The sequence below is a fragment of the Eptesicus fuscus genome, chromosome 2, assembly GCF_027574615.1.
Source record: "Eptesicus fuscus isolate TK198812 chromosome 2, DD_ASM_mEF_20220401, whole genome shotgun sequence".
In the NCBI taxonomy this organism is placed as follows: Eukaryota; Metazoa; Chordata; class Mammalia; order Chiroptera; family Vespertilionidae; genus Eptesicus; species Eptesicus fuscus.
In genome coordinates this window covers 84,321,692-84,334,002 of record NC_072474.1, presented here as the reverse complement: position 1 = coordinate 84,334,002, position 12,311 = coordinate 84,321,692, and the positions used below count along the sequence as shown (strand labels likewise).

Sequence of the window (12,311 nt, the reverse complement as noted above, 5' to 3'; positions counted from 1 at the left end):
TAAAAACTGCACATCATAACCTGGAAAAATGATCATGTAGAGAGGCCTGAGTGAAGGTAGACTAGTAACACATTTTTACCTCTGAAAGGGTAGCTTTGAAAAATGAGTGTAAACAATTGTAACACCAAATTAAAATGGCAATATTAAATGGGTGACAGAATGATCCACATTTTATATAATATTTCCACAGATAGGTTCAGCACCGTTGAAACCATTCATTATCCCTTCTTGCTTCTGTGAAATTTAGGATTTGAGCTAAAGACAATACCTGGAAAATGTCAGTCTTGTTTTTTATAAATCAATTTGGATTTCAGTTCAATGTTTGCTGTAGGAAAAAGAGGTATTCTATGTCAATATCAGCCATTAATAGCTCCACCCTTTCAGAAGTAAGAATGTTAGGCTACAATCTAAATTGTATTTAAAACCAAGAACCAAGCAGTAAGGACAGCAATGTAGCACACAGAACATTAGAAAGAATTCGGTGTATGTTTTTACAGCTACCAACTGGTGTTAACAATTAAAAACTTACAAAGATAAAACTTTTTTGCACTAACTGGTTTCAATACAGCATTGAATTTAACTCATCTTTGGGCTTCAATCTTTACACAGTAAATATGCAAGTGCCATACAGAGATCCTTTCCCAACTTACACCACAGTAAGATAGTTTTCAAAATTATTTTAGAAAGGTCTAAGTTGCAGCTGTTCATAGCTATTGAAAAAGTGAAAGGACATTTCCTGGCCAATTTCTTTTTTTTGCTTGATGATGATTGTCTAGCTATATAATACATCAACTTGAAGATAATATAGCTTTTCCTACATATTTTAACACCAGTTCTGGCACAACCATTGCCAGCAGTGAATTTGTACCAGTACAGGCCAACTCAAAAACATCTATTATGAAACATCTGAATGTTTGTTTTTAAAGCGATGTCACAGTTTGTTTCCTCAGAAATTTAAAAGCATACATTTGAAAACATCACATCTTCAATTGAACTCTCGGAGTTAAGGAACATATTTTACATCATTAAGTCCAGCTTGCTTTAATGACCATTCATCTAAGGGATCCCAAAAGTTAGACAATATCTCCTGTACCTGACCTGTGGGAACCTAGGGAATTCTGTTCCAATACATTCCAGCCAGAAGTATCCTCAAATGTTCAAACACTGCTTTACTGAGCAGTGCTGTGCATGGAGGTTTTGTTAGTTTTCAAAGGACCAAGCAACATTACACTATAGACAGCAAACATTTTTTCGTAGAAGAGTTTGCAGTGTGGATACATTTTCCCACCCGTATTAGACTTTAAATGGACTTTCATATAGATATGATAGTAGGGGCCATTCGAAGATGCTGACAATTTTACTAACATTTCCCAAGTGGGCAAAACAGGCAATGTGTGCCATTGGTTCTGTCATACTGGCCTTTGGCTGTAATCATATAAAAAGTGTCCCCCAAATGGAAAAGGCAGGACGTAAAACTAGAAAAAGGTTGGAGCTCTATGAAGCAAATTTGAAAGGAGTTACCTTTCCTTTTCTCTTAAGTTGAGCACAGGAGGGCAGTGCGGAGGCACCTGGATGGGGGCCCTCCCACTGCTGTCCTGCAGTAGAACAGATTTGGATGCCCATGTAGAGTCCTCTGAGGGCTAGAGACTGTGCCCACATTAGAAGAGCCAGTTCTCTAGTATAAAGAGTACAAGGCAAAACAAAACAAACCACAAATTAAATACATGACAATGAAATCACTGATAGAAAACAGAACACACAGATATTTAAAAATATAAATAAATACGTTTAGCCATTTTTATTCAAGAAATCCAGAGAACTGCTTACAAAGCAATTTCTTCTTTAAAATCACTCTAAATTCTTCCGTAAATACTCACTATTTTGATTGTCACTTAACACAGCACCTCAGTGTTTGCTGGTGGTGGTGATGGAATTTCACTTAATCTCTTCATAAACTATATTCTATTTCTTAAAGGTCGTTTCCTTAGGAAAACCGAGGCAGCTTACAAAATATGTTAAATACTCAAAACAACCTGCAAAGTATTTTATTTAAGAAAAACAAGGAATGTAGTGTTAAATTATGACATGTGGGGGAAATATGCAAAACAATCACATGGGAAGAAAGTGTTTTAATCTTTAAATATCCACTTTTGTTTAATTTCTTGTGAGCTGTTCAATACTGTTAAATATCCTGAATTATAAACCAACAAAATTCATCCCCAGTGTTTCCACAGAAGTCATTAAAATAAGACCAAATTACACATTTTTCTTTTCTTCAACCAAAGTAGTCCTTTTTGTGCAAAAATATTACAAGAGCAATTCAAATGGGAACGCTGAAATGACATGCCAACATTTCAGAGCACATTGAAAACACCCAGAATAATTCTTGAAATGACTGTAGTCTAAAATATTACTAACAATCACTTTTAGGTTAGTTCTATACATTTATTCACACTGATGCAATTTTCCTAGACTTCTGAAAATAAACAGGCTCTTTTGGTGTCCACACAATAGGCAAGATAGGTTTACAATAGTGTCTAAATGGAACTAGCAACAATCTCAACTCCACCACATTCAAAACAAAAGTCAAGTACATTTGGCTACCTTGAAATCACTCCCATAAACCTACTACGGTTCACTGGATCTAAACATTTCTCAGAAATGGGTCATTTTAAAATTTCACCTAAGTGATGATTTGGGGATCCTTTAGAAATGGTAATGCCTAAGATAAACTTTATCAAAATGAATAATTGCAATAAAGTGCTTGTTATATTTAAAAATGATGCTTTTAGACTGTGGTATGTTGATTTAAGTGTGTGCTATTCCTACGTAAAGGATCCCCAGGCATGAGAGTGGGTCTTCTCACCTGTCTCAGAAAGCAGCAGCACTATCTTTTGGTAGGCTGACAGTAGGCACATTACCCATGCGGACGAGGCTATACTAGTGCTATGGCAAAGGGGGAGGAACTTAGAAAAGGTGGGAGGCATGTGGAGGGTGGTTCCTACTATATTCATAGTTATATATACAAATATATTAAATATGCTATAAAAATAGTCGACTCTTTTCCTTTGCAATTACTTCAGAAGCTCCTTTCAGAAGAATGCTCACCCAACCCAAACAAACTTAACAGGTTCTCTTTCTCGAATCACTATTAAAATGGCAGGAGCCGTTGTGCTGTTTCTTTTCCAATCGGTTTACTTCTGGCTAGACTCACTCAGCAATAGTAATATCCAGTGTTTACACCTTCCAACATTGACTCCCAAGGGGCTATGAACAGGGACACAGATATTGGAAAGGTTATAGATTTGAATGAGTTTAACACAAATGTTCATCAACAAACTTTCAATCACCAAAAAAACATAAAGAAAAAATGAATACTACCAGAGTAAAATGCTATTTGCATTCCACTTTTTAAAAAGTTTACCGCAATGTAGTGGAAACATTTTAAAATACGTTGAGTAATATCCAGTTAAAAAGTACTTTCACCTATCTGTAGGACCCCTATCTAAGGCTTCTTGAACAAGGATTCATCTCCCCTTCTTTACAGAGCTGCACTGCTTCAGTGCACTTAACTAACGGCAAGCAGACTGCTGTAAGGCAATGACCAGCAACTACAGCACTTCGGAAGAATCCAAATTACCATTTCACTCTTCCACACAGTATTCTATAACCTTTCAAAAACACTGGCATTGTCCTATTACTAGTACATTCCTAAGCCAGATTTAAGTGACAAAGCAGAGCACAGGACTCAAATTACCCCCGTAAGTCGAAGTTTGGAGACTGAACTGTAGGACTTACTGAATGCTACCCCCATCCGCTATATCTGCTTTTCTGCACATATTTTCCACTAAAAAAATAGAGTACTTTTGAGTGTAGACACTCGGGGTTGCCATACTCCAGCAGCAATTTTACTAGTCCTTGTAGTCTTCACTTGTTAAAACTATACTGACTCACGCAGTGCCTCAGCAAGCCAAAACAAGATAACAACTGCACAACAGCTAACAATTTGCCTGATCTTCAATAGTTTCTTATCTAAAAAGTGCCACCCAGAACAAAATGTGTTTTTTAAAAGAAAAAATGACTGAGAGTAAAGCAGGGGAAAGATGATTTTTAAGTAGTTAGAAGGTGTTCCTATTTTCTGTTTTTGTTTTTTTTATGACTTAGATTTAGTATTTTAATCAACAACTCTGGCTACAGAAATGAAGGAAGAACAGGCAACTGCTGAATCTTCATCAGAATGTCAAGTCTCCATTCATGGGGGAGGGGGCAGGGACAGGTCTGCAATCCAAGTCCAAGAGAAGCAGGAGGAACAGTTAAAGGAGCTAAGAGGCAGCTGGTGCTTACTAGCTCTTCTGACACAACAATGTCTGCTGACAGCAGAGGAAAGCAGCTAGTTGCTTCTTTAAATTTAGTAATCAATTCTAAGCAGAAAAAAGTGAACTGTCAGAAACAACAGTAATTATAAATGCAAAATAGTGCCTAGGCTTTGCTTTTGTTAATCTAAGTACACAGTACTCATGGTCCACCATCTTTCTTTTAAGTGTGATATTTGGAGGATATACCTTAATATAATAGTTTTTCATATATTTTATTAGCTAAATCCATTATCACTAGATATCACCAATGAATGAAAGAGGCACAACTCACTATATGGAATGGCATGATAAGGTTAACATAGGCAATTTGAAAGGGGAGATAATTAATACTGTTGCCATATTTACAACATCAATTTTGGTGTTGTATATAGGCTCAAGTACACACATATTCTGACAACTATCCTTGACATTCATGAGTCAGAAATCTCTTCTGGATGATCATTTAGCTAGGAGAGGAGCTCCTTGATATGTTAATTATTGATTGGTATCTAATGACACTTCTTTTATAGAAGGGTAGGTACCAACTTTCTTTGGTTGATTTTGTTTTCAACATTTTCTAATTTAAGTGTGGCCAGGTATAGTTTTCTACAGAAAAACAATATATCCCTTAAGGATAATAGCAAAGCTGAGGACAGAAAAGTCTGAAGAACTGTCTTAGAGTTCCTCTGACTCCTTTATCTAGCAATTCTGTATTAGGTTATTTTCATTGCTCAAAACCTTTTCTGTTGAACAACCTCAATTCTGTTATACATTTTCTTTTCAGGTCAATTTTTATTTATTACAGCTTGCTGTCTTCCCTTTCCACAGTAATAATTTTTGATATTCTAGTAAGATATTTTCCTTTGCTCTACAGTTGTAAATTTAATTATTAGTACCATAGAATATATAAAATGCTTTTATGAATATAATTTTTGTTGGAATTTATTACCTTTGGAATATGATATTGCCAAATGAAATCTTAGTTCATGTTTAGAAAGCATGTGAGTTCCAATATTCTAATGTAGTGAAGGCAAAGCAGATTCCTACACCTTTTTCTTTGTAAGAATCATACTGAGCAAATATTTACTGGTGATTCTTCAATGACTACTTATTTCAGTTTTAAAGGAAGATGCTGATTTAGGAAAAACAATTTGCAATTACACTGATGACTGATAGTGTTAGTATGTCATCTTTTATTTCTAAATTATTTGTATTTCCAGCCAAGAGATTCAAAGCAGTCTTCATAGGAACTTAGGAGAATAATGGCACGGACACTCACATGCTATTAAAAATGTACTAAGGTTTCAAAACTGCTACTGAAACCAGACAATGAGTTCAAGATGGTGAGTTATCACCTGAATCAAAATCAAGGCACTATGGGTTTCTTCCCCCTCAAATAACCCTGAATCATTTCTGACTAAAAGAAACATTGAAATTGTGAAGGATAATAAAAAGATTCCAACAAATCCTAAAGGTTAAAATTCCCACCAGTGAGAATGTTAAAAAGTGCCTAAAATGTTTTGCGTGCAAATTTTACTCCTATAACTGAAACATTCATGAAATTTCTTTCAGGCTTATTACAAACCATTTACTCAACTATTTCCAACTATGAACCATATCAAAATATGTGATCAAAACTCCCAACCTTCTAAAATAAAGCAGTGCAAATCCTATTTTCAAACATTATTGAAAAATAATGAAATGAAGGATACTTCTGAGTAACTTGAAAATCCTGTTATTTCAATCATTTAACCTGAAAAAAATCCATTCCCAGCAGCACATCATACCTCACTGAACAAACTGTGACATCACAGCCAAGTATGAACAAAAGACTTGTGCCCCGGAAAAGTGAATAGAACACTATCGTGTTGTAAACAAAAGGGAAAACAAAGGATGTATTAGTTTTGCACATGGCATCAGAATCTAAGGAAATGTATTCATACCTTTAAGGAGGAGATAATGCTTTCATGCAGCATACAAAATGTTTTGCTCTCTTTCCTTTTATCCAGACATATACATAATATTTTTACAGCATCTGTACATAGGATTTGAATCCACACAACATTCTGAAATTGCGATTCCATCATTATCTGAGAAGGGAGAGGGGCTTGGGAAGAGGGACTACTGGGTCGACTGCACTGTCTTCATGGCATCATTGTAAGCAAACCCCTGATGTGGCAGTGGTGTGTCCTCTGTAACACTTGAAAACAGGCACAGAACCACTAAAAGTTACTAACATTGTTAGTGCCTTTCTGATTCACTGGAGGTCATATTTCTTTAGCTGAGCTTCTACATTTGGCAATATACTCTTTTTTTCATCAAAAAATATCTGGGCAATTAAAACACTGTCAGAATTGGCTATGGCCCTATGGTCATTTCCTGCTGGCGGGTATTTAATGTACATCTGCAGCACTAGGCAGCATTTTCCCTGCTAACTAATTCGAGGAATTAGAATACTCAATACTGCATATCTCATGAATCTACTAGAACTTTTCCTCCTAATCCTCAGATCATCTGAGCAACTCTTTTGGGCCAACCCTTCCTCCCCTGAGTCAGAGAGGAGACGTGTGCTACTGCGGTTGAACCTTGGAAGGATCCGTCAAAGTGTCAGTCCTGTGCCGACTCAGTTGCTGTTGCTGCTGAGACTGGTGTTGCTGGTGATGTGATTGAGGGAAAGTGCTCTGTTGTAGTGGAAACGCAGCAGAGAGGATAAGCTGAGTTGAAGGGTTCCCGTGAAGCAACCTAGAAGTCTAACAACAAATGGATTATGCAACATTGCTTTACCCCCACTATTTTGTGTACATTAAGATTTCCTTAAGTTTTCCACTTTTCATTGGGACAATGAAAAGGCAGTCACCACCACTACAAATGAAGGACACTTGCAAGCATACGGATAGATCCTGAACCTTAAGAACCATTAAGCTTTGCCAAGGATCTGGACAATTTGCTTTCTGTCTTTGTCATTAAGAAACCTTTTTTTTTTTTTTTTTTTTTTTAAAGAGAGAAAAGAAATATCAATTTGTTGTTTTACTTATTTATGCATTCATTGGTTGATTCTTATATGTGCTCTGACCGGGAATTGAACCTACAACTTTGGGGTATTGGGACAACGCTCTAACCAATTGAGCTACCTGGCCAGAGCACATTAACAAAAGCTTTTGTAAGATAAAGAACCCAGTACATTCATGAGCCCTACAGGGTTACAACAGAGGTACATTTTAGAACTAGGTATTATATGTGAGAAAAGCCAAATTGTATAGTATTTACTATCTACATATGAGTGTATCTCTGAAGGGTATTGCTGATCTTACTTTGAAATGCTTTTTTCAGAAGTGGGGAATAAGAGAATGTTCATTCTTTTAAGGGCCCTCAATCTGATAGACTTAGAAGACCGAGGTCTTAAGGCAAGACCTCTCCTTTTTTAAGCTTTTACTTAATTCTCCTTGGTTATCTATCCCCATAATAATACTTTATAACTTGCTATAAATTCTAATTAATAATGTATTTACAACAGTAAGTGAGCAGTCATTAATAGCTGCAGTATAGGTTTAAGGAACTATGTATGACTTGAGAGAGACTTAGGTAACTATCTGTTTAGTTTCCACATCACAAGGTTAGGAATTTTATTTGAACTCCTAGGGTGAGAAGTTAAAAGTGTATTTATGCCTGAGTAGACAATATAATATTAAATCTTCTAATTATACCATATATTGTATAACTCTAAAATTGATTTGTGCCTGGCCTACATGGATTGGTCTCTAGCACAATCCTAGACTAGCCTATATTCAAAATGGATCCCCTCAGCCAGCAGAGAAAAGGCTGGACTTCCAGATGTTATCATCTGCTGTGCACCCCCCAGTGAGAGTGCTAGAAACTTTTCCTGATTTCCTTGCTGAGGATACTGCATCCTTTAGAGAAGTAGATCCTATCTAATACACCCCTATGAGATGTGTGTCTGCATTTTGGTCAGTGTGTTTATCACTGGTAGTCATACACAATAGCTAATTTATATGCCTTATGCTATGGTCAGTGATTTACATGCATCATCCATAGCACCTCCATATTCAGATGAGGAAAATGAAGTTTAGCAAGTTAAGTAACCTGCCAAAGGTCACGCAGTTAGTGCAGAAGTGACTGAATCCCAAGGCAGCAGGACTTAAGAGCCCAAGTTCTTAACTATGACATATACTGCTTCCATAATATTTCTCTTCTAATACTAATGTATAACCTAAAAATCATTATAAAACTTAATCTTAAAAAATAATTTAAGATAATGCCTAATTTTTTAAAAATCCGACTTGATGCCCCTGCCTGGTAAAGAGTAGTTTGATGGGCTGCTAAAGATAAGAGATGAAAGAAAGGTGCCTTTCCTTGAATTCCAGAAACTCTAGCCAGAGAGGGCGCTATATAAAGTGTCTTGATATGGGCAGGTAGTAGCCCCTTATTCTATCCAGCAGTTTAAATAATTGGGTATGTCCATGGCAGGGCTAAATCTTTGAAGGACTGAACAGGGAAAAACATATAGCCAACCAGACAAACTTTGTCTTACAGAAATTTAACTTGTACAGTTAGCTCCTATGCATTTTTTCAGATCACTTACAAAAGTGTTCACTTAACGCCTCATCCTATCTAATAATAGAGTAACATGTAAATTACCATCACTCCGCTACGCCCACGATTGGGTGGCGGGAGGCTGGGGGGCGGGACTCGGGGTGGCTTATCCGGCCATTGAGAGGCACGGATCCACTGCCACTGAGGGGGGCTACCCTGCTGTTGAGAGGTGCAGGGGGCGGGAGTCCCGCCCCCTGCGCCTCTCAACTGCCAGATCCGCGGCCGCTGAGGGGGCCTGCCGCAGACACCCAGCTGCGCCTCTCAACGGCAGGGTAGCCAGGTGTCCGCGGCAGCCCCCCTCAGCGGCCATTGAGAGGCGCAGGGGGCGGGAGTCCTGCCCCCTGCGCCTCTCAACAGCAGGGTAGCCCCCTCAGCAGCCGCGGACCATCAAAAGTGGGGGAGCTGGGTGCTTGTCTGCTCCGGCACCAGGCGTTTCAGAAGCCTCCGCTGAGCCGGAGGCTTCTTAAAGGCCTGGTGCACCAGTGGACAGGCACCAAGCTCCACCGCGAAAAGCGAAAGCGTGTAGGGGACCCTACACGTGCATGATTCAATCATGCACTGGGCCTCTAGTTTCATTATACAAAAGTAAGTAGGTTTGGGAGAATTACCTGTAAAAACTGCTGTGGTGGTTGGGTCAGCTGAGCCTGAGACGGTTGCTGAGCTGATGTGAGCTGCTGCTCCTGGGAACTCTGCTGCTGCTGCTGCTGCTGCTGCTGCGTGACTGACAATGTCTGTGACTGCTGCTGTTGTGCAGCAAAAGTAGGGTAGGCAGTCACCACCTGACCCATAAGCATAGTGCTAGGTACCATGACTGCCCCACAAGCTACGGGAGCGGTTACTAATTTGGTCACAAGTTGCTGACCTTGAGAAAATCTGTAAGAGGAAGAAAAGGGGAATTAGAAATACAAAAAACATGCATTACAAAAGGCAGTGGCTGAATACTTCTCTAAGATAATACCCAATGATATTGCCAACTTAGTTTTTTAAAGCTGTATGTTTCAATTTTGTTTCATGTTTTTACAGATCCGTTTTGAGATACCAGTAAAACAAAATGTGTATATAGCCTGGCCGGTGTTGCTTAGTGGTTGAGCTTTGACCTATGAACCAGGAGGTCACAGTTGATTCCCTGGCAGGGCACATGCCAGGGTTTCAGGCTCGACCCCCATTGGGGGCATCCAGGAGACAGCCGATCAATGATTCTCTCTCAACATTGATGTTTCTATCTCTCTCTCCCTCTCCCTTCTTCTCTCTGAAATCAATAAAAACATATTTTAAAAAAAGTTTTAAGACTACAGAGATTCTAATATTAAAAGCTTACAAATATAAGAAAATGGCATTTCTTCAAAAACTTTGTTTCTAAGTCAGCTATTGCCACTAAAAGATATCGTAGATTACTTTCTTGAATTGCCCACAAAAGTTTTGTGTAGTATATGTTTAAACACTTGAGGTTTGAAATCAAACATTGAGGCTTGAATTCAGAACACCTTCTTCATCTCCCCTTTAACTAGCTACAGGCTCTTGACCAAAGTATTATAAACTCACTTTTTTTCTTACCTACAAATTAAAATACCCTAAACACATTTTTAAAAAGTAAGAATTAAATGAAATAATGTTTTGAGCGCTTAGTATAGTACTAAACAAACTCAAGAAAGGCAAGCTACTTTTATTTCAAAACAAATTATGGTAGTATACACCCTAACCCTTATTACTATATGAAAACTCACCAGTATCTGTATTAAAATAATACAAGTTTCAGTGACACAAAGCCTGTCATAAAAGTCATATAAAAGTGTGCTGCAGAATTTGGCTTCTACAATATTTGGTAGCACATTTATGGACAGGAAACAAAATCTATTGCTACCTTTTTATTACAAAGTCCTTAAACAATGAATATATTATGTGTTATTTCAAATTCAAGAATATTGGCTGGCCCTGGCCAGTGTGGTTTGTTTGGTTGGAGCGCCATCCTGTACACCAAAAGGTGGTGGGTTCAATTTCCAGTCAGGGAACATACTTATGTTGTGGTTCAATGCCCACTGGGGGCATGTGCAGAAGGCAGCCGATTGATGTTTCTCTCTCTCTTTTTTTTTTTTCTTCTCTCTCCTCCTTCCCCCTTCCTCTCTCTGGAATCAATAAAAAAAAAAAAAAAAAGAGCCTGAACCGGTCTGGCTCAGTGGATAGAGCGTCGGCCTGCAGACTGAAGGGTTCCCAGGTTCGATTCCGGTCAAGGGCATGTACCTTGGTTGTGGGCACATACCCAGTAGGGAGTGTGCAGGAGGCAGCTGATCGATGTTTCTCATTGATGTTTCTAACTCTATCCCTCTCCCCTCCTCTCTGTAAAAAATCAATAATATAAAAATATATATATATATATATATATATAACTAAATATATAAATAAATAAAAGAATACTGTCTGGAATAACAAACTAAAATCATGTTTTTAAAAAGAAAATTATTGCCGAAACCGATTTGGCTCAGTGGATAGAGCATCGGCCTGCGGACTCAAGGGTCCCATGTTCGATTCAGGTCAAGGGCATGTACCTTGGTTGTGGGCACATCCCCGGTAGGGGGTGTGCAAGAGGCAACTGATCGATGTTTCTCTCTCATCGATGTTTCTAACTCTCTATCCCTCTCTCTTCCTCTCTGTAAAAAATCAATAAAACATATTTTTTTAAAAAGAAAAAAAAATTATTTTTAATCAATTAAGTTACAACTTTGGGATGACTAATGAACTCTGATAACTACCTTATCTGTCTGTCCTGAGTGAATGTAGTAACTGCAGCACTCTGGGTACTGTTTTGTGGCATACTAGACGGGATCTGGACCATGCTTCCGGCTGCCGGCTGAGAAATCACCATAGTGTTATACAGGGGGGCTGTAAGAGTGCTCTGGGTCTGACTCGGAAGAGATGTTTGTTGGCTATGCCCGCTTAAGACATTTTGTTGACTCTGCTGGAAAAGAAGAGATTATAATGACAGATTAACTGAAAAAATTTACATCAGGAAGTATGCTTCTAGATCAGTGGTTCTCAACCTTTCTAATGCCGCAACCCTTTAATACAGTTCCTCATGTTGTGGTGACCCCCAACCATAAAATTATTTTCGTTGCTACTTCATAACTGTAATTTTGCTACTGTTAATGAATCATAATGTAAATATCTGTTTTCCGATGGTCTTAGGCGACCCTGCTAGCGGTTCTCAACCTGTGGGTCGCGGCATTAGAAAGGTTGAGAACCACTGTTCTAGATCATCCTAGTAATAGTTGACATTACAGAAAAAGAAGTGGCAGGATATATTACTCTGAGAGAAATCTGACCACAAAGTAATGACTTATAGTAACTGAG

The 12,311-nt window shown here is 38.2% G+C and overlaps 1 protein-coding gene across 1 annotated transcript in view; it reads right to left on the bottom strand.

The window, feature by feature from the left end:
- Nucleotides 1–2,029: 2,029 nt before the first annotated feature.
- The window catches only part of CLOCK (clock circadian regulator), a 152,090-nt gene continuing 141,808 nt past the window's right edge, over nucleotides 2,030–12,311 (bottom strand). Inside the window, exons 24-27 of the mRNA XM_054728943.1 lie at nucleotides 11,714–11,919; nucleotides 9,575–9,839; nucleotides 6,941–7,105; nucleotides 2,030–6,390 (exon numbers count right to left, since the gene is read on the bottom strand). Of these exons, the coding sequence (XP_054584918.1) occupies nucleotides 6,382–6,390; nucleotides 6,941–7,105; nucleotides 9,575–9,839; nucleotides 11,714–11,919 (645 nt within the window). The 3' untranslated portion in view covers nucleotides 2,030–6,381. The remainder of the gene's footprint in view (nucleotides 6,391–6,940; nucleotides 7,106–9,574; nucleotides 9,840–11,713; nucleotides 11,920–12,311) is intronic.